This window comes from Tachyglossus aculeatus, chromosome 11, assembly GCF_015852505.1.
Source record: "Tachyglossus aculeatus isolate mTacAcu1 chromosome 11, mTacAcu1.pri, whole genome shotgun sequence".
NCBI classification, from domain to species: Eukaryota; Metazoa; Chordata; class Mammalia; order Monotremata; family Tachyglossidae; genus Tachyglossus; species Tachyglossus aculeatus.
The window spans coordinates 41,084,440-41,107,627 of record NC_052076.1 but is presented as its reverse complement, the minus strand read 5'-3'; the positions used below and the strand labels follow the sequence as shown (position 1 = coordinate 41,107,627).

General features: G+C 43.0%; 1 protein-coding gene across 1 annotated transcript in view; it reads right to left on the bottom strand.

The window, feature by feature from the left end:
• The window catches only part of ATP2C2 (ATPase secretory pathway Ca2+ transporting 2), a 103,436-nt gene that overhangs the window by 23,689 nt on the left and 56,559 nt on the right, over positions 1–23,188 (bottom strand). The window contains exons 4-11 of the mRNA XM_038754318.1: positions 17,447–17,536; positions 12,874–12,909; positions 12,716–12,777; positions 6,889–6,997; positions 1,603–1,752; positions 1,449–1,517; positions 794–869; positions 92–158 (exon numbers count right to left, since the gene is read on the bottom strand). Coding sequence (XP_038610246.1) covers positions 92–158; positions 794–869; positions 1,449–1,517; positions 1,603–1,752; positions 6,889–6,997; positions 12,716–12,777; positions 12,874–12,909; positions 17,447–17,536 — 659 coding nt within the window. The remainder of the gene's footprint in view (positions 1–91; positions 159–793; positions 870–1,448; positions 1,518–1,602; positions 1,753–6,888; positions 6,998–12,715; positions 12,778–12,873; positions 12,910–17,446; positions 17,537–23,188) is intronic.

Here is a 23,188-nt window from a genome sequence, read left to right as displayed (position 1 = left end):
CGTTCCCTGCCCATAATGAACTTATAGTCACGCCAATAAATTTATGTAAGCAAATGATAAAATAATCCACAGGCATGATTACTGGTCTTACCTAACTCCAATGGTGAACATACTAAGAAGTTGCTTGCCTTGCAGCCAGGCAATCAGCATTATTAATCCTGGAGAAGAAACAAATGGAAAGAAATGTATGATTTTCCAGTTCTGTGAAAGGTTTTCCAAACTCACTTCCTTAAAGCAGCACAGTGGTATAGGCTGCAAAAAGAAACAAAAGTTAGAAATCGGTATTTTAGAAACTGTAGGACATTTCCAGGTGATTCCTGCAGTTGCCTTCATCATAAATGGTACTGATTGAGTGCTTACTGTAAATCATGGTACTGAGTGTTTGGGAAAGTAAAATACAACAGAGTTGATAGACATGTTCCCTGCCCATGAGTTTAGAGTCTAGAGGGGAAGTCTGACATTAATATAAAGTATATAATTTATAGATACGTACAAAATCGCTGTGGGGCTCATGGTTGGGCGAAAGTCAAATGCCCAAAAGTCACGGATCCAAGTGCACAGACAACACAGAACAGAGAGGGAGCTGGGCAAATGTTGCATTGAAGAAATACAAATTTTCCAATATTCCCATTATAACAGTGACAGGAGCTGCTGTTGTTGCTGCCACCATTGTCAGAACAAGCCATTCTCCTTATGATATTTTGCAATATCCTCAAGGGAACTCGTACCCCTGGTTGAAAAACCTCTGTGTGTAAAACATTCACGTTGCGGAAGGGATTATAAACTAACTCACCAATTATGCCAAACGAGAAAAGAGTCAGTTGCTTTCCCAGCTTATCCATACTTTTTTGTAAAGGAGTTTTTGGAGTCTGAGATTAAAAAGAAATGAAAAAGAGCTGTACTTCAAAATCAACCAAAGAATAATAATGTGTGGTATTGCCAAGTGCTTACTATGTGCCAAGCAATGTGCTAAATGCAGGGAGAGATAAATCAGCCACAGTCCCTGCCTTGTATGTAGTTTACGTATGAAGCAGCATGGCTCAGTGGAAAGAGCATGGGCTTTGGAGTCAGAGGTCAGGGGTTTAAATCCCGGCTCCACCAACTGTCAGCTGTGTGGCTTTGGGCAAGTCACTTAACTTCTCTGTACCTCAGTTACCTCATCTGTAAAATGGAGATGAAGACTGTGAACCCCCCGTGGGACAACCTGATCACCTTGTAACCTCCCCAGTGCTTAGAACAGTGCTTTGCACATAGTAAGCACTTAACAAATACCATTATTATTATAATTACCAGTCCTGTGTCTTTTCCACTAGGCCAGAAAAAGCTTCTAGAAATAGCTGTGGGCTTTAGTTAGGCCTTTTCCAAAGAAAAAGTAAAATAAAAAAGTAAAAGCAAAACCCATCACTGAGATTCAGAGATGTTCCTAGAAAGGAATTGCTCTTCCTTACCTCTTCTGCTTGCATCATTTTAAACACCTCTCCAAACTGTGACTTTTCCCCAGTTCCGATAACCACTCCCTGGATGATGAAAAAACCAAGAACCATGACACGCTTTCATAAATACATATACAAAACATTCTCAGGGAAATTTTGCAGAATTTACCTTTCCTTTTCCATATTGAACCAGTGTTCCCATGAAAACAACATTGCTGAGGGTGGCCAGGTCTCCCCCTACTAACAAAGGCCCATCCGTCTTCACACATGGCTCGGCTTCTCCTGTAAAGCTGGACTCATCCACCAAGAGATCCGTCACCTAATTAAAGCCAAAGCACAATTCATTATAACATCATACAAACCAATAAAATGCTGAAATGAGCATCTACATGCACCTTTAGTGCATCACTAGATTATATTTTTGAGCACTTAGTACAGAGCACTACACCAAACACTTAGGAGAGGAGGACAGATTTAGTAGGCATGATTCCTGCCCTCGAGGGGCTTTCAATCTAGCAAGGAAAACAGATATTAAATAAATTTCAAGTAGGGGAAGCGATAGAGCTTCAAGGTAGGTATATAGGTACTACAGGGGTTTGAAGAGGGTACCCAAGAGCTTAGGTGATGATGAAGTGGCAGTAGGGTGGGAAATAGGATGAGATGATGAGAGATTAGTCAGGGAAGGGGGAGATGCATTTTTAGAAGGGTTTTAAGGAGGGAGAACAGTGGTCTAATGGATAATAATAATGATGGCATTTATTAAGCACTTACTATGTGCAAAGCACTGTTCTAAGCTCTGGGGGGATACAGGATAATCAGGTTGTCCCACAGGGGGCTCACATTCTTAATCCCCATTTTACAGATGAGGTAACTGAGGCACAGAGAAGTTAAGTGACTTGCCCCAAGTCACACAGCTTACAATTGGCGGAGCCCGGATTTGAACCCCTGACCTCCGACTCCAAAGCCCGTGCTCTTTCCACTGAGCCACACTGTGAAGGTGGAGGGACTTCTAGACTGTACACTCTTTGTGGGCAGGGAACTGGTCAACCAACTCTTTTGTACTGTATTCTCCCAAATGGTTAGTACAGTGCTCTGCCCACAGTAGCACTCAATAAATACAATGGATTGATTGATTGATTCTAAGCTGGGGGGAGGGCTGGGGCAAGAGGTCAGAGGCCAGAGTTGAGAATCAGGTACAATGAGTAAATTGACTTGAGAGAACTAATCAGTCTATCAATCGGAGTTACTGAATACTTACTGTGTGCCGAGCACTGTACTAAGCACTTGGGAGAGTACCATATAATAGAGTTGGAAGACATGTCCCCTGCCCACAACAAGCTTACAGTTTAAAGCAAAACATGGGAGCCGGGGTACAGTGTGAGAGGAGTGAGGATCGGTGGGGAAGAGAGATGACTAACTTGAAGCCAATGGTCAGGATTTTCTGCTTGAGGCAGGGTGAAATGGAAGAATATAAGTACGTACACTTGTATATAGCTAAGAACGCATCAGGTAAGAAGAAAATGGAAACCAAAGACAGAGACAGTCAAGGAAATGCTATTATAATCTATCCCCCAATTAATTTAACCTTGAAAGCTTTTTTCCCCAATTCTTTTACCTGAAATACTTTCTGCCTTAGAAAAGTGATTAGAGTACCCATATATATTAGGTTTCTATTCTTGGATATTGCATTAAGCTCTTAGAAACTACACACCTCTATAAAAACCTGAGCTGTCAGAGAGGAAAAGAATGTTAAATTTTCCTTCTAGGAGAGCAGCAATTTGGGGCCTCGAATTTGTAGATTTAAGGCCCCTATTTACTCAAGAGAACGGTTATTTTACAGAACAGGAAGAAAGATCCTGAAGGGATTCCACTGTTCCTATGTGTCTAAGGACTGAAGTCATGCTATTGTGGAAAACTTTAGTATCATTGCCAAGTCTGCTAGATACAAGTTTGTACATAGCTTTTCTCTTCTTTTATTTTAAATGGAATTTGTTAAGCACTTGCAATGTGTCAACACTGTTCTAAGGATTGGGGAAGATACAAGTTTATCAGGTTGGACTCAGTTTCTGTCTCACAGAGGTCTCACAATCAAAGTAGGAGGGAACAGGTTTTATTCCTCATTACACAGTTGAGGAAACTGAGGTAGAGAGAAATTAAGTGACTTGCCCAAGGTCACACAGCAAGCAACTGGCAGAGCTGGGATCAGAACCCAGGTCTTCTGGCTCCCAAGTACATGCTTTTTCCACTGGGCCACGATGCTCTTAGTTGAACTAAAAGTTCATATTTCCAAGAAAACTGTGAAAACAATATTATTGCAAGAGAAATCTAAACGTCTTTTGCTACAGAAAAGGGAAGTGAAGAACTTCACAGCAGATGAAGACAGAGTCTACCTCAGGAGAAGTTAGTTTCATTAATGAATACTGGGCGGTCGATCTGTCTTCCTTCATATGATTAATACTTACGATGAGCTTCATTTCTTTCTTTGTGCTACATCTGATAGAATCCTCATATTTCCTTCTGACTTACCCAATTCACATTAATTCTTCATAGCTTATGACCTATGCGTCTAGTCACAATGTGACTACCCCTCTTTTATTAAATATATTCAATAATGGTCTTTTGGAGGCTTGGCATTTTCAGTGCTTACAATGCTACAAGTGGGATCTACTTTATCTTGGGAACTTTGTTTTAACCCCTTTTGACCTTCACCAAGGTAGTTTTTTATATTTATATTTGCCTAATAATGACACATTGAAAACTTTAGGGGCAGATGTTGATATGGAGTCAGAATAATGGGAAATGTCCAGGGTAGGTGGTTTGAATACCCCTAGCATAGCAGAGTGTATATATGGCATATTGCAAGTACAGTGATTTGCACATAGTAAGGGCTCAATAAATATGACTGACTGACTGAATGAATAACCCATCTACTTCATAAAATTATTTATAAAGAAATTTGGTTTAAGATGAAACAAGTTCCAAAGTGATTAAAATAGACCTTAAACCTCTTACACATCCTATCAAATAATGAGAGTGCAAAACAATACTGTGATCTATGTGAGGTCTTTTCTTTATTCCGAGTATAGGGCATTACTAACCTTAATGAAATGACCAAACGCCTCTGCAAAGCTGATTAGATCATGTTTCTACTTCTCCCATTTCCTCACTTATAAAATAGGGCTTTTGTGTCTTGTCACAAAGACACAAGGCCAAGACCCTTAATGAGCAAGGTTTGAAATGGAGTTCCTGATTCCAGGGTCTGTGTTCAGACTTCACATTAGTGGTGTAAATGGATGAAGTAATGGCAAACTAATGCACATTCGGTCCAATTTACCCATGAGGGCAATGAGGCAAACGCAAATAAGTAAACTGTACCTCCGCCTTTTCCAAACATCAAGTTCTTAAACTACATATACAAAGAAAGGAGTTTATCACTTGCGAAAGGACACAGTTGTATGTAGAACAACAAGCCTGAGCTGTGAAAATGCAAGGGCAACACACTGCAAGCTCTGATTAAGGCCATTTGGAAAATGCGTTCAAAAGGTCATTTTCCCCTCAAGTCCAATACAAAGAAGCTTAAGTTTGCTTTGTCACACCCAGGCTCTCAAATACAGTTATTTCACCTACAAGACAAAGCTTTACTTGGAGTTCTGACAAATCCAATTCAATTCACCTTTATTTTAGAAATGGCAAGGGAAAAGAACGAGCACTGACCCAGTCCTACTGGTTGTACCAGGACAACCCATACTAATAAGGTCTCTGTCCTTTGTTTTAACACAGAAGATAACGTTTTGTTACCCAATATTCTGCAAAACAAAGCTACTGTTTTCGGGACTTTTATTTAGCATGTTGCTTCCTGCTTAAGATGAATCAAGGTCCAAAGAGATTCTTTAAGCATAAAAGGAGTAAAAGGCCATTTATAATATGCCTGAATTTTTAATAGTTTAACAATTAGTGGAAGTCCAGTCCCAATTGCAAATTCCCCATATCAAATTGCCCCTTAAACTAGTGTAAGCCACCTTTCTAGTGAAATGGGTCCATCAGGGTTATGAATTAAAGAAGCAGTTTGGACTAGTGAATAAAGCACTGGCCTAGGAGTCAGAAGGGCCTGGATTCTAATCCCTGCTCCACCACTTGTTTTCTGTGTGACCTTGGGCAAGTCACTTCACTTCTCTGTGCCTCAGATACCTCAGCTGTAAAATAGGGCTCGAGTGTGAGGTGGGTCCCGTCTGGGACAGGGACCATGTCCAACTCGAATGGTTTGTATCCACCCCAGTGCTTAGTACAGTCCATGGCACAGAGTAAAGCCCTTAACAAATATCACAATTATTATTATCATTATTATTGCAATTTTGCACATTATTTTCAAAAATCATTAAGGAAACAAAACTTCTATTCATACGTGTTCCACCCCTGTTCCACCCCTTTTCCTCCTAGCAATCTACATCTCTTCCTATAGTTCTCCATATCAGTCTGCCAAGGGACCCATTCAACTTCCAGAATATATTTACTTTGGCTGTGCTCCCTCCCCCTGCCCCACCCTCACCCCCAAACCTCCACTAAATCCAAACAAAAAAGGAATAGAAAGCAGAGCTGTAGGATATTCAATTTTTTATGAGCTTTGCTGCTAATTATTTACAACACAACCCCAGATGTCTAGTTTGTCTTTGGGTATATGGGCTAGTTATTAGTTTTCATGGCTGATGCATTGTTTCTGTTACACAACAGGTTGGGTAAAATGTGGAAGAGAATTTTCCTCATCCACCTCCAAACTTGGGTTGGCATTCTATTTACCATATTCAGTGAAAGTTGCCAAGTGGCGTAATATAATAATAATGATGGTACTTGTTAAGTACCATCTGGAGAAGCTGGAGAAGCAGTGTGGCTCAGTGGAAAGAGCCCGGGCTTTGGAGTCAGAGGTCATGGGTTCAAATCCCGGCTCCGCCAACTGTCAACTGTGTGAGTTTGGGCAAGTCACTTAACTTCTCTGGGCCTCAGTTACCTCATCTGTAAAATGGGGATTAAAACTGTGAGCTCCCCGTGGGACAACCTGATCACCTTGTAACCTCCCCAGCACTTGGAACAGTGCTTGGCACATAGTAAGCACTTAACAAATACCATCATTATTATTATTATTAAACACTTACTATGTGCCAAGCACTGTTCTAAGCACTGGGGTAGATACAAGTTAATCAGGTTGGATACAACCCCTGTCCCACATCGGGCTCACGCTCTTAATCCCCATTTTACAGATGAGGTAACTGGGGCTCAGAGAAGTTAAGGGATCGGTTCAAGGTCACACAACAGATGTGCAAGAACCGGGACTAGAACCCAGGTCCTTCTGATTCTCAGGCCCATGGTCTATCCACTAAGTCACACTGCATGACTACCCGTCTCTGTAAGTAAACACCATAGACATTTCTAAGATTAATGTTTACAGACTGGCTGTGCTTACCTCAGTAAGTCGGATGTCAGCAGGGACCCGGTCTCCAATAGAGAGACACACAATATCTCCTGGGACTAACTCTCGTGCAAACAGATGCTGGAGTTTTCCTTCTCTTACGCTGAATTTCGGTTGGATAAAAAGCAAGATCATACTTGATTAATGAAATGTCTTTTAACTTTATAATAACAGTGCACAGCCCTATCGACCTGAAATCTCCCAACTACAGATAACTAAACTACAGATAACCTGAAAACACTGCAACATGGGCATTCCTTTTAGTTCAAGGAATCAAAAGAATTCTTGTTTATTTTCACAGTGACAGCAGATAGGTTACCAGGTAACTTTGCTGCAAATCAGAATGAGGGTCAAAATGTGAAATCAAATCTTCTTTAAAGGTAGTGACAAACCCATAAATCTTAAACTTGCAGAGAACCCGAGATTCAGAGGGGACATGGAGGTCATCCAATCCAGCCCCCTGTTTCAGGCAGATGAATGTCCAAACCACCCATGACAGATAGCTGTTTATTCGTTCCTTAGAGTTTTCCAGGGATGGACTCTCTACATGTTCCTTTTGTAGTCTGATTCACTGCTTTCATCGCCCTATCAGAAAAGTATCTATGCCCCCTCAAAATGACTCTTGATTTTATTTTTAAGCCTATTAATTCTTGTTTCATTCTCCCTGGACCGCTTTATAAGCTCATCAAAAACCCTAATGTAGTCATAAACAGTTATTAAATCACCCCTTTGCCTTCTCTTGTACTTCCCAAGCGCTTAGTACAGTGCTCTGCACATAGTAAGCGCTCAATAAATACGATTGATTGATTGATTGATTGATTGATTCTCTTCTCCAGGATAAATAGCACCAATTCCTTTAACCTGTTCTTACAGGACCTATTTTCCATCCCTTCTGGTCATTCTGTCACATTCAGCTTTTAATTGGCTAATGATTCCCCCTTCTAGACTGTGAGCCCGTTGTTAGGTAGGGACCGTCTCTATATGTTGCTGACTTGTACTTCCCAAGCGCTTAGTACAGTGCTCTGCACACAGTAAGCATTCAATAAATACAATTGAATGAATGAATGAATGAATGAATGAATGAATAAATTGGCTATGCTGAGGTCTTTTTCAGCTACACTTGTCCCTAACCCTGTCTTAACAATCCTGTGTTTGGGTAGTCTGCTTTCCATCTCTAAGACTACTATTTTATGCTTTGACCTAGTGAATTTCAAGCTGATACTTACCATTTTTCCAGTTTATTAGTCACTTTGGATTTAAGCCCTGCCTCCCAAAATATTAATTAATAGTATTTCTTAAGCGCTTACTCTGAGCCAGGCACTCTAACTGGGGTGGATGCAAGTAAATTGGGTTGGACACAGTTCCTGTCCCACGTAGTGCTCACAGTCTCAATCCTCATTTTACAGATGAGGCAACTGAGGTACAGAGAAGTGAAATGACTTGCCCAAGGTCACAAAGCAGACACGTGGAGGAGTCGGGATTAGAACGCATGACCTTCTGACTCCCAAGCCCATTACGCCAGGCTGCTTCTCTGCCCAATTTACTATTACCAGGAACGGTGATGAAACTGTTCTTTGTTTCTTATCCCAGTGCAAGGAACTGTATTAACTGCTGAGAAGGCATACACGAGTGACAATCAGATATGATCCCTGGCCCTCCAGGAACTCATAGTCTAAGTATAAAGGAGGAACAGAGACTGGAGACAGACATATTCAATAAAACCATTAAGTTCACAACAGTAATATAAAAGACATGGACAGATACATAAAAAATAGTCAATCTATTTAATATTCTATTCATTTAATTAATGATGCACATCTAGCTTTAATTCTATTTGTTCTGTCGACTTGACACCTGTCCACATGTTTTGTTTTGTTGTCTGTCTCCCCCTTCTAGACTGTGAGCCCGTTGCTGGGTAAGGACCGTCTCTATATGTTCCCAATTTGTACTTCCCAAGTGCTTAGTACAGTGCTCTGCACACAGTAAGCGCTCAATAAATACGATTGAATGAATGAATGAATGAAATTAAACCAGGCCTCTGAACTGATCCAACTCCACTGGGCCCGACCCGCTCAGGGGACATCAATTCATCAAAAATGACTACTCTTCGGATGCGATCCTTGAAGTCAACTCTGCACAGATCTTACAGAAAAATGGTCAGGACCCTACTCCCTTACTTTATGGAGAAGAATATCAGGTGGGATAGAATCGACAGCTTTACTGAAGTCTAGATTTCATTTATTGCTTCCTTCATGCCCTTGTGTCTGGTCACAATCATGAAGGAAATTCCACTGGTCTGGAAGGCTCTTCTCTTTACAAAGCAATGGAGATGGCTTCCTAGTACTGTTTTCCTAGCTAGTTTCAAACTGTTCAATTACCTTCAACTAGGCGGCCTGTTTGGTATCAATGTTACACTCCCCTAGTTTCTTCCCTTTTTTCTATTTCCTAAAAGACCTTCCCTTTTTTCTATTTTAATTAAAGATAAGCACCACACTGACCATTTCCAATCGTCAAGGATTTTTTTGGCCTCCTGGAAATATCAAAAATTAGGGCAATTTTAAATTCTGATGGTCAGCTAATGGAATGACTGAGCTTCCAGAGGGATCTCCTTTTTAGCGAACAGAAATGAGTTAAATTCATGCAGCAAGGAGTAGCTTGCCCAGGATACTTCCTAGCTAGGAACACAGAGATCCACTATGCGCATGAACCTTTGGAACCAGTTTTCTCCCCCTACAATAATAGGGTCCAGAATCAGAGAAGACAATGGCAACTTGTTTTGCAAGGGTTTCTGAAAAGGATCTAGCCTTTACCTGGAAAAATATGTAAATGAAAAAACAAGACTCTCATTTGAGATCCTTACGCACCTTTGTGTCCACAGAAAATGGGTCCCACTCCAAAGGTGCCAAATTTTCTTTTTGAGAGTGGGGACAAGACGAGGTTGAGGATTTTATGAGGTGGGAGAGAGAGAGCACACAGAGTGGCAACTCCTCACTATTGGCTTCAAAGCTCTCCATCACCTTGCCCGCTCTTACCTCACCTCCCTGCTCTCCTTTTACCTCCCAGCCCGCACACTCCGCTCCTCCGGTGCTAACTTTCTCACTGTGCCTGTTCTTGCCTGTCCTGCTGTCGACCCCTGGCCCACATCCTACCTCTGACCTGGAACACCCTCCCTCCTCAAATCAACCAATCTCTCTTCCCCCCTTCAAAGCCCTACTGAAGGCTCACCTCCTCCAAGAGGCCTTCCCAGACTAAGCCCCCCTTTTCCTCAGCTCCGCTCCCCTCCGCATCGCCGACTCACTCCCTTTGCTCTACCCCCCTCCCCCCACCACACAGCACTTATGTATATATCTACAATTCTATATATTTAGATTGATGCCTGTTTACTTGTTTTGATGTCTGTCTCCCCTCTTCTAGACTGTAAGTCTGATATGAGCAGGGACTGTCTCTCTTCACTGCTGAATGGTACTTTCCAAGCACTTAGTACAATGCTCTGCACACAGTAAGTGTTCAATAAATACGACTGATTGATTGAATGAATGGATGAATGAATGAAAGGTAACTCTTAGAAGGTCAGAAAGAAATCATTTTGAATTATTTCAACCCTATTCAGAAGTCCTCAGATCTTGGAGACCTAGGATAAGGGAGTCTGCAAGTCCTGCCCTCAAAGCTGTTACAGCTGGTTCTGTCACCCCACCCAGCTGGAGACCCATGGACCAACTGTCCCCTTCATTCCAAAGGAGTCGGCACCTATGAGCCCCCTCAAAGTTGATTACACATTTTCATGACTCTTTTATAATTGGGTTTGACGGTGAAAATATTAATATTTGAAGAGGTGAAGTCCCACTTTTAATAGAAATACCCAGAACAGACATACTCCTTTTCAGGTTTAATAATCAATTAATTGCATTTACTGTACTAAGCACTTGGAAGAGTACAATATAACAGAGTTGGTAGATATGTTCCCTGCCCACAATGAGTTTACAGTCTGGATGCAGGGAATCTTCTCAACTCAAGAGGCCAGAAATGTGCTCAACCCATTCTATGAACATCCTCTTACTCCTAAGAGGTTTTATTTAAATAGGGATATTTAAAATGAAAAAAAATGTATATTTCTGTCTTGACCTTTACCTCAGTGGAGTCGGGTGGGGAGTTAAGAGGATGTGGGAGATGAGGGCAGGCCCAAGGGAGAATAAACCAAAGATGTTAGCATAGAATTGTTCAAAGACCTAAGGAAAACATTCTGTTGACTCTCTACCTAATCCAACCAGGGCTCAGCCCATTCATAGCCCAACACACGGGTCACCGCCTTCCATTGTGAGTCAGGGCTCAGATTCACAGTATGGATGAAAAGCCCTGATGGCAATTCCAGTCACTGTGCAAAGTTTGTGTTTGCATTCTACTTCTGAAGAAGGAAGCATACCCAGAAGGATATAGGCATGTTGAATTTGGGCCAGATTTTAGTGTTTAACTCCACTAGATCGAATTTACTTTTCAGTCCCTTCAAAGCTATCAAATTCAATTTAAGAGCATGGATTGTTAAAGACTGGAACATTACCAAGTGAATTTCAGGGCAACAAAGTAAAAAGGGTACATTGCTGAATAAAAAGATTAAGAGTTAGAGTCTTTTCCCTTCCCTGGAAAATGCCAATGAGCTTTAATTCAACAATAATTAAAATTCAACAATAATCTCTTTGATAAATCAATCTCTTTGATGTTGCCAACTTGTACTTCCCAAGTGTTTAGTACAGTGCTCTGCACACAGTAAGCGCTCAATAAATATGATTGATTGATTGATTGATAATTAAAATTCTGACCTCTTTTCTTCTACATCAAGGGCTTAAAATCCTGGATTTACTTAAAAATTCTAAACGAGATAAAGCACATTTTCCAAGTAACTAACTACCCTCCACATAATACAAACTAAGGTAAACCTACAAAGATAAACTCCCAACTACCTCTGTGAGGTTTGTGTATGCTAGCTGTTGTTATCTTCATCCAACAGGTGAAGAAAAGGAATACCTAGTGTTTAGGATAGAGAAGCAGCATGGCTCAGTGGAAGGAGCATGGGCTTTGGAGTCGGAGGTCATGGGTTCAAATCCCGGCTCTGCCAATGGTCAGCTGTGTGACTTTTGGCAAGTCACTTAACTTCTCTGTGCCTCAGTTACCTCATCTGTAAAATGGGGATTAAGACTGTGAGCCCCCCAAGGGGCAACCTGATCACATTGTAACCTCCCCAACACTTAGAACAGTGCTTTGCACATAGTAAGCACTTAATAAATTCCACTATTTTTATTATTTTAAAGAGCAAGTGCTTGCTCTCTACCTAGAAATAAGAGCTCCAGGATCTTACTCCTTTGCATACTCCTTTAAAATTTCACTGTCTCAGTCAAATGAGAGATCTGGATTATAGAGAAGCTTAGAATCAGATCTACATATTCTTTTTAACAACATATAATAAGTAGTGTGGTCTAGGAAAGTTTTTTCCATAGCAAAGCCTCCAAACAAATCTTCCTAACAAACCCCAATGAGGTTCTTATACTAAATTTGGTCTTCACTGATCACCTATAAACCCGTGCAATGCCCACTGTAGAGAAGCTAACTGGATAATAGAAACCTCTTTAAAAATCCACTGGATTTTTCAAAACACCTCTGATTGGGAACCATCCCAGAGATCAGATCCAAACAACCTGAATTTCCCTCAGTCCCGTGGATCTCCCTCTGTGCTCTATTACACTGCCAATGCCTGACTCAGTTCTTTAACTCACTGGTTCGTTAAGCCTCCTTCTGGCTCAAGAGGATGTGGGGGGTTGATTTAACTTACCAGTTACACTCTGGAGGAACAAGCTTGCTGAGTTCTTCCAGGGACTTTTCAGATCGGTACTCCTGATGAAAAGCACGTTAGAAACCAAGTTCCACAAAAACAAGGACAATTACACACTTGCTCGGCAACCAGTTAAGGTGGGGTGCTGTAAGACGTACCTGAATGAAGGCCACCGTGACCACAATCAACACAGCCTGAAAAAACAAAATATGGGGAAGAGAGTAATAGTGATTAAAGTACAGTGACATTGTTTTAATAATAATAATAATAATAATAATGGCATTTGTTAAGCGCTTACTATAAGCGCTGGGGAGGATATAAGGTGATCAGGTTGTCCCATGTGGGGCTCACAGTCTTAATCCCCATTTTACAGATGATGTAACTGAGGCAAAGAGAAGTTAAGTGACTTGCCCAAAGTCGTATGGCTGACAATTGGCAGTCGGAATTTGAACCCATGACCTCTGACTCCCAAGCCCGTGCTCTTTCCATTGAGCCACGCTGTTTTAAGGGGGAAGACCTGAAACTTGACCTCCAAAAATTTCCTGGATTATGCTTCTAGGACATTTGGACAACTAAAGTGAACCAGGAAAGACCAGTAGGAAAACATGAGGTCAGAAACGAAAACCCTTACTTTATCTTCTTTCACCCTATAATTTGATGTGAAACGTATTCATGACTACTGAAGGGAAAAAAATCTTATTTGCAGAGTGATAAGCCTTTCCAATTTCAGAATAGGTAAAGTTAGAACCGCCACTCCCACACGCAACCACAACCTTTCCAATAATAATCGGTTCGTGTTCCCATTAGACTGTAAACTCCTTGTGGGCAGAGAACTTGTCTACCAGCTCTGCTACTTTGGATTCTCCCAAGCACCTAGTACAGTGCTCTGCACATAGTAAGCATTCAATAAATACAACTGACAATGATGTTGCTTATATATGCACAGAGGGAAAAGTACTTTATAGAGTGTGCTCAGAAAACATCAAAGTAAATCCAAATCATACATATGACGATAATTATAGCTTCTTATCAAAAACTGAAATATTGCTCACCATCTGCCATGTGAAAGATCTTCCACCCCATGTATGAGATGAAATTACAACAGTCAATATGCGTAACATACAGAGTCAGTTTCCACAGCCTAATTTTTTTAGAAGAAGAAATCACCCTATGGGTTTCCAGTAGGAAAGAACCACGATACCGCCAAGCTAATTCAGGGAAAAACTGGGACAACCTTTTTCTCTCTGAAACATAGGCTTTCTGCTACCTGCAATTTATTTCAATCAATCAATTGTATTTATTGAGCGCTTACTGTGTGCAGAGCACTGTACTAAGCGCTTATTTTAGTGCCCTTCTCCCTTGCAAGATTTAAAATGGGGACCAGGTACACTGACAGTATTGCTTATACAGTGTTCTGCACACCCGATGCAATAAATACTATTGATTGATCTTAAAAACCTCTCAGCAGAGGTGTAGCACAAGAAGCAATCTTGTGCTAAGAGAAGCAGCGTGGCTCAGTGGAAAGAGTACGGGCTTTGGAGTCAGAGGTCATGGGTTTGAATCCCGGCTCCACCACAAGTCTGCTGTGTGACCTTGGGCAAGTCACCTAACTTCTCTGAGCCTCAGTTACCTCATCTGTAAAAATGGGGATTAAGACTGTGAGCCCCACGTGGGACAACGTGATCACATTGTATCCCCCCCAGCGCTTAGAACAGTGCTTTGCACATAGTAAGCGCTTAACCTCTTCCTCCACCCCACCTCGCCCACTCACCAACTTGGTCATACCCTCGACCTCATCATCTCCTACCGCTGCACTGTGTCCACCCTCACCAACTCTGTAATCCCTCTCTCTGATCATAATCTTCTCACCTGCCTCCTCACTCACACTCCTTTCCCCTGTAAATCCGTATTACTCCCTCACAGAGATCTCCGCTCTCTGGACCCCACCCATCTTTCGGAGTGCCTCACACCCCACCTCGCCGCCCTCTCCTCTCTACCCAGTCTTGATGATCAGATTACTGCTCTCAACTCTACCCTCTCTACTCAGCTAGACTCACTTGCTCCCCTTTCCCTTCGCCGCTCTCGCACCACTAACCCACAGCCCTGGATCACTGCCACTGTCCGCCTCCTTCGCTCTTATGCTCGAGCTGCCGAACGCTGCTGGCGAAAGTCTAAACACCATGCCAACCTCGTTCACTTCAATTTTATCCTTTCCTGCCTTAACTCAGCCCTCTCTTCTGCCAGACAAAACTATTTCTCCTCCCTTATTGACACCCATGCCCATCACCCCCGCCAGCTCTTCCATACATTCAACTCCCTTCTCAGGCCCCCGGTTCCTCCCCCTCCTCCTTCCCTCACCCCCAACGATCTGGCCTCCTACTTCATTAACAAAATTAAATCCATCAGGTCCGACCTCCCCAAAGTCTCTTCCCCCCTTTCTCCATCCCCCCGGCTCTCAACACTCTCTGCTACTCTCCCATCCTTCCCAGCGGTATCCTCAGAGGAACTCTCCTCCCTCCTCTCAAGTGCTACTCCGGCCACCTGTGCTTCTGACCCCATTCCCTCTCATCTTATGAAATCTCTCGCTCCATCCCTTCTCCCCTCCTTAACTACCATCTTCAACCGCTCACTCTCCACTGGTTCCTTCCCCTCTGCCTTCAAACATGCCCATGTCTCTCCCATCCTAAAAAAACCCTCTCTTGACCCCACCTCACCATCTAGTTATCGTCCCATATCCCTCCGACCATTCCTTTCCAAACTCCTTGAACGAGTTGTCTACACGCGCTGCCTAGAATTCCTCAACAACAACTCTCTCCTCGACCCCCTCCAGTCTGGCTTCCGTCCCCTTCATTCCACGGAAACTGCCCTCTCAAAGGTCACCAATGACCTCCTGCTTGCCAAATCCAACGGCTCATATTCTGTCCTAATCCTCCTCGACCTCTCAGCTGCCTTTGACACTGTGGACCACCCCCTTCTCCTCAACACGCTATCTGACCTTGGCTTCACAGACTCCGTCCTCTCCTGGTTCTCCTCTTATCTCTCCGGTCGTTCTTTCTCAGTCTCTTTTGCAGGCTCCTCCTCCCCCTCCCATCCTCTTACTGTGGGGGTTCCCCAAGGTTCAGTGCTTGGTCCCCTTCTGTTCTCAATCTACACTCACTCCCTTGGTGACCTCATTCGCTCCCACGGCTTCAACTATCATCTCTACGCTGATGACACCCAGATCTACATCTCTGCCCCTGCTCTCTCCCCCTCCCTCCAGGCTCGCATCTCCTCCTGCCTTCAGGACATCTTCATCTGGATGTCTGCCCGACACCCAAAGCTCAACATGTCGAAGACTGAGCTCCTTGTCTTCCCTCCCAAACCTTGTCCTCTCCCTGACTTTCCCATCTCTGTTGACGGCACTACCATCCTTCCCGTCTCACAAGCCCGCAACCTTGGTGTCATCCTCGACTCCGCTCTCTCATTCACCCCTCACATCCAAGCCGTCACCAAAACCTGCCGGTCTCAGCTCCGCAACATTGCCAAGATCCGCCCTTTCCTCTCCATCCAAACTGCTACCCTGCTCATTCAAGCTCTCATCCTATCCCGTCTGGACTACTGCACCAGCCTTCTCTCTGATCTCCCATCCTCGTGTCTCTCTCCACTTCAATCCATACTTCATGCTGCTGCCCGGATTATCTTTGTCCAGAAACGCTCTGGGCATATTACTCCCCTCCTCAAAAATCTCCAGTGGCTACCAATCAATCTGCGCATCAGGCAGAAACTCCTCACCCTGGGCTTCAAGGCTCTCCATCACCTCGCCCCCTCCTACCTCACCTCCCTTCTCTCCTTCTACTGCCCAGCCCGCAACCTCCGCTCCTCCACCGCTAATCTCCTCACTGTACCTCGTTCTCGCCTGTCCCGCCGTCGACCCCCGGCCCACGTCATCCCCCGGGCCTGGAATGCCCTCCCTCTGCCCCTCCGCCAAGCTAATTCTCTTCCTCCCTTCAAGGCCCTGCTGAGAGCTCACCTCCTCCAGGAGGCCTTCCCAGACTGAGCCCCTTCCCTCCTCTCCCCCTCGTCCCCCTCTCCATCCCCCCATCTTACCTCCTTCCCTTCCCCACAGCACCTGTATATATGTATATATGGTTGTACATATTTATTACTCTATTTATTTATTTATTTATTTATTTTACTTGTACATTTCTATCCTATTTATTTTATTTTGTTGGTATGTTTGGTTCTGTTCTCTGTCTCCCCCTTTTAGACTGTGAGCCCACTGTTGGGTAGGGACTGTCTCTATGTGTTGCCAATTTGTACTTCCCAAGCGCTTAGTACAGTGCTCTGCACATAGTAAGCGCTCAATAAATACGATTGATTGATTGATTGATTAACAAATGCCATCATTATTATTATTATTATTAAACAATCATTTTAACCACAGCGAAAGGAAAGTTCTAGTGGGGAGATGCAAGCAGTCCATCAGCTCTTGACAGCCCCTGCTTTGTAGTTGGGGGGCAGTGGGGATGGAGGTGTTTAAAGAGTGAAACCACCACAGAAGCAGGTATTTTCACTTTTTAAACCTCCCTCTCCACTTCTCCTCCTCCTTCCCTCCCCAATTCAGCTCAAAACTGTAATATTCCCGCTTGTCCAGGCCTGTTGATTTCTCCTCCCCCTCAACCTATGTCACAGTGTCGTCTAGACAGGCCCTGCCCCGGAGCTGACAAAGCAGTGGGCTTGAAACAAACTTACCATGGTGATACTGACAGCATCTTCGTACTCCTTAGTGACAACACTGACTAAGGCAGATCCCAACAGCAACAGGATGAGTGGATTCTTAAACTAAAACCAACAAAAAACTTTTCAGCAATTTTCCACCAATTTTTCCCTAGTTTTTTCATCATTATGTAAAACAGTTAAATGGCACACTTTTCCCATATTAGAATTTCTGAAAACATGAGAAAAGTGGAAAGTCAAATATATTTGACTATAAGAAGAAACACATAAATATATAAATGTAGATTTTCAAATATATGTTAAATATAAACATAAAAGGGAGCATAGACAAATTTGGGACTGTCTGTCCAAATATGAATGCAAAGGTTTGGGGCAGACTTTCTAAAAGATCATTTTGTACATTTAAGCATTTATTATCTTATATTTAAACAGTTCAATTTATATTTTACTTCTTATATTTTATTTTATGATATTTTTAAACATTCAGTAGATGTTCTAGTATCGAATATATTTTTATATAAATATATTTATATATTATATATTTATATATATATTTATATAAATATATTTATACATTAGAGACTAGAACATCTACTGAATGCTTAAAAATGATATCATAAAATAATATATATATATATGTCACATTTGTTAAGCGCTACTATGTTCCAAGCACTGCACTAAGAACTGGGATTACAGAAGATAATCCGGTTGGACACAGTCCCTGATCCACGTGGGGGTCATAGATTTCGTTTTAAATCCTTCAGGTGTAGATTACTGTTACTCTATACCCTCTGTTTTGCTTCAAAACACTTAATTTTAACTCTTGCATACTACTATCCCTTCAAGGATTGTTTCACATTATTTTGAGAATACTTGCTCTGTGCTGCCTATGGAAGAATTTGTGGCCCTCCAAAATCTTCTCTCAAGAATAATTTTAGCTCATGTTATACAACTGTGCAAAGCACACAATACTCAGGAGGGAGAACCGGTATCGAATCCCCATTTTTTAGATGAGGAAACTGAGGCCCAGAGAAGTTAAGTGACTTGCCCAAGGTCACAGATCAGGCAAGTGGCAGAAACAGGGTTCATTCATTCATTCATTCAATCGTATTTATTGAGCGCTTACTGTGTGCACAGCACTATAGTAAGCACTTGGGAAGTACAATTTGGCAACATATAGAGACAGTCCCTACCCAACAGTGGGCTCACAGTCTAGAAGGGGAAGACAGAGAACAAAACAAAACATATTAACAGAATAAAATATATAGAATAAATATGCACAAGTAAAATAGAGTAATAAATAAATACAAACATATATACATATACACAGGTGCTGTGGGGAAGGGAAGGAGGTAAGGCCGGGGGGGGGGGGGGGGGATGGAGGGGGAGAGGAAGGCGGGGGCTCAGTCTGGGAAGCCCTCCTGGAGGAGGTGAGCTCTCAATAGGGCCTTGAAGGGAGGAAGAGAGCTAGCTTGGCAGATGTGGGGAGGGAGGGCATTCCAGGCCAGGGGGATGACGTGGGCCGGGGGTCGACGGTGGGACAGGCAAGAGCGAGGCACGGTGAGGAGATTAGCGGCAGAGAAGCGGAGGGTGCGGGCTGGGCTGGAGAAGGACAGAAGGGAGGTGAGGTAGGAGGGGGCGAGGTGATGGACAGCCTTGAAGGCCAGGGTGAGGAGTTTCTGCCTGATGCGTAGGTTGATTGGTAGCCCCTGGAGATTTTTGAGGAGGGGCGTAACATGCCCAGAGCGTTTCTGGACAAAGACAATCCGGGCAGCGGCGTGAAGTAGGGATTGAAGTGGGGAGAGACACGAGGATGGGAGATCGGAGAGGAGGCTGATACAGTAATCCAGACGGATGAGAGCTTGAATGAGGGTTAGAACACTCCTAAGCTTGTGTTCTTTCCACTAGGCCAAAACATACCAAATGCTAGATGTGCTGTTTATAAAGAAAATGGGGAGGAAAATTAAAGACAGATATTGAACCCCATGCTTAACACAACAGGATAGACTTGTCTCAGATTAGAAATGTCTTCGACTCCACTCTCTCGTTCACCCCTCACATCCAATCCGTCACCAAATCCTGCCGGTCTCACCTCCGCAACATCGCCAAGATCTGGCCTTTCCTCTCCATCCAAACCGCTACCTTGCTGGTTCAATCTCTCATTTTATCCCGACTGGATTACTGCATCAGCCTCCTCTCTGATCTCCCACCCTCCTGTCTCTCCCCACTTCAGGCTATACTTCATGCTGTTGCCTGGGTCATCTTTGTGCAGAAACGCTCTGGGCATGTTACTCCCCCTCCTCAAAAATCTCCAGTGGCTGCCTGTCAACCTATGCATCAAGCAAAAACTCCTCACCTTTGGCTTCAAGGCTCACCATCACCTCGCCCCCTCCTACCTCACCTCCCTTCTCTCCTTCTCCAGCCCAGCCCACACCCTCCGCTCCTCTGCCACTAACCTCCTCTCTGTACCTCGTTCTCGCCTGTCCCGCCGTCAACCCCCAGACCGCATCCTCCCTATGGCCTGGAATGGCCTCCCTCCACACATCCGCCAAGCTAGCTCTCTTCCTCCCTTCAAAGCCCTACTGACAGCTCATCTCCTCCAAGACGCCTTCCCAGACTGAGCCCCCTTTTTCCTCTCCTCCTCCCCATCCCCCCGCTATGTGCAGAGCACTGTACTAAGCACTTGGGAAGTACAAATTGGCAACATATAGAGACAGTCCCTACCCAACAGTGGGCTCACAGTCTAAAAAATAGAATTAGCTTTAATTCTATTTATTCTGACAACTTGACACCTGTCCACATGTTTTGTTTTGTTGTCTGTCTCCCCCTTCTAGACTGTGAGCCCACTGTTGGGTATGTACCACCTCTATATGTCGCCAACTTGTACTTCCCAAGATGTGTGTAGATATATACACATCATTAATAAAATAAATAGCATAACAAATATGTACACATAAACACAAGTGCTGTGGGGTGGGGAGGGGGGTAGAGCAGAGGGAGGGAGTAGGGGCGATGGGGAGGGGAGGAGGAGCAGAGGAAAAGGGAGGCGTAGTCTGGGAAGGCTTCCTGGAGGTGAGCTTTTCAGTGTGCTAGCTTGGATGTGAGGAGGCAGGGCATTCCAGGCCAGAGGTAGGGTGTGGGCCAGGGGTCGACGGCGGGACAGGCGAGAATGAGGGACAGTGAGAAGGTTAGCAGCAGAGGAGTAGAGTGTGCGGGCTGGGCTGGAGAAGGAGAGAAGGGAGGTGAGGTAGGAGGGGACAAGGTGATGGAGAGCTCTGAAGCCACCAGTGAGGAGTTTTTGCTTGACTCGACAGTTGATAGGCAACCACTGGAGATTTTTGAGGAGGAGGGTGACATGCCCAGAACGTTTCTGTAGAACGCTCTTGCATTGCAATGATTTGATAATATACTCTGTTGACTACAAAGAATGTTAATGTTTTGTGTTGATGTAATATTCCTTGAAAATTTTTCAGAAATTAATGATCATGCAATAGTATATCCATAAATATTTTTACATCAATCAATCAATCGTATTTATTGAGCACTTACTGTGTGCAGAGCACTGTACTAAGTGCTTGGGAAGTACAAGTTGGCAACATATACATACATCAACTCACTGACCTTGAATTTTTTTTAACGTATTTCCCACAATCCCTTCCTTCTATAATTTAGATAAGGTATCTGCAAATATTCTCAATTTTCTGCTCCAGTCAGCAGATTTTGTTTTAAATCTTTGGGGTGTTGATTAATGTCCCTCTATACCTCTGTTTTGCTGCACAATACTTAATTTAAAATTATTGCATAATACTTACTATCTCTTCAAGGATTGTTTTACATTATCTTGAGAATACTTGCATTGTGCTGCCTGGGGGAGAATTTGTGGCCCCATAAAAGATAATCTTCTTTCGAGAAGAATTGTAATTGGTGTGCGAAATACACAATACTCAACTGACAATTAGCTTTTCATGGATTTTATGATCAGTACTTGAACTCGTCACCCTGTAAATCCACATGCCCTATAATTTTTTGTACAGATTTATTGCTCTATTTATTTTACTTGTACATATTTACTATTCTATTTATTTTATTTTGTTAATATGTTTTGTTTTGTTGTCTGTCTTCCCCTTCTAGACTGTGAGCTCGTTGCTGGGTAGGGACCGTCTCTATATGTTGCCAACTTGGACTTCCCAAGCCCTTAGTACAGTGCTCTGCACACAGTAAGTGCTCAATAAATACGAGTGAATGAATGAATGAATGAATGAATTTTGTCTTTGGGAGGTCCTATCAACAACCAGCATGGCCTAGTGGGAAAGAGTACACGCCTGGGAGTTAGAGAATGTGAGTTCTAACACTAGCTCCAACACTTGTCTGTTGTGTACCTTGGGTAAGTCATTTCAATTCTCTAGGGTTCAGGTTCCTCAACTGTAAAATGGGGACTCAATACCTGTTCTCCTTCCTATCAATCAATCAATCGTATTTATTGAGCGCTTACTCTGTGCAGAGCACTGTACTAAGTGCTTGGGAAGTACAAGTTGGCAACATATAGAGACAGTCCCTACCCAACAGTGGGCTCACAGTCTTCCTACTTAGTCTGGGAGCCCCATGTGGGACAGGGACTGTGTTTGATCTGATTAACTTATATCTATGCCTGGGCTTGGCACATATTAAATGCTTAACAAAAACAAATACTTTATGGATATTGCTAACCACTAGATTGTAAGCTCCTTAGGGACAGGGATGGTGTCTACCAGCTCTACTGGACTGTACTCTCCAAAGCATTAGCATAGTGCCCTGCAAACAGTAAGTGAAAAATAAATTCCACTGCTTAACTGAACTAATCACCTGCTTTTCTCGAGTGAAACGTATTGTACTAAGCCCATGGGAAATTACAATGGTAAAACAAATAGTTCCTGCCCATGAGGAGCTTACAATACCTGTATATATGTATATATGTTTGTACATATTTATTATGTACAAATACTTCCCAATATTATGAACTTCTATTTATTTATTTATTTTACTTGTACATATCTATTCTATTTATTTTATTTTGTTAGTATGTTTGGTTTTGTTCTGTCTCCCCCTTTTAGACTGTGAGCCCACTGTTGGGTAGGGACTGTCTCTATACATAATTGCCAACTTGTACTTCCCAAGTGCTTAGTTCAGTGCTCTGCACACAGTAAGCGCTCAATAAATATGATTGATTACGATCTAGTACAGGAGACAGACATACAAACTGCTTAAAAAGAGTGGGAGCAGGAGGAAGAACAGTGATAAAATATATAATAGAGCAAATAAGCCAGGATAGATGATCAGACCAAATCACACTAAATGAATATCCAATTGAATATGTATAAGTGCTGAGGACAGGTGCCTATTAGATTAATTTCTAACACCCTAAATTTAATCAACTGGGGAACACTTCCTGGAGGAAGTGAGATTTTAGGAAGGCTTCGAAGATGGGGTGAATTTTGGGTGAGAGGCAGTGAAGGAATTCCAAGTTTCGGGAAAAGTGTGAGCTAATGATTGCAGGGCAGAGAGAGAAGGGCAAGTACAGTAAGAAAGTGGGCTTGGGAGGAGTGAAGAATGTGATCTACAGAGCAGTGGCTTATGACAGCTGATGTGAAAGATGGAGCAAGCTGAGGGGAACTCTTAAAGTCAATGATCAGGAGTTTCTGATTAATGTCAGGGGAGACAGAGATTTTTGGAGGAGTGGAGAGACTTCTGAGTGATATTTTCGGAAATGATATATGATGG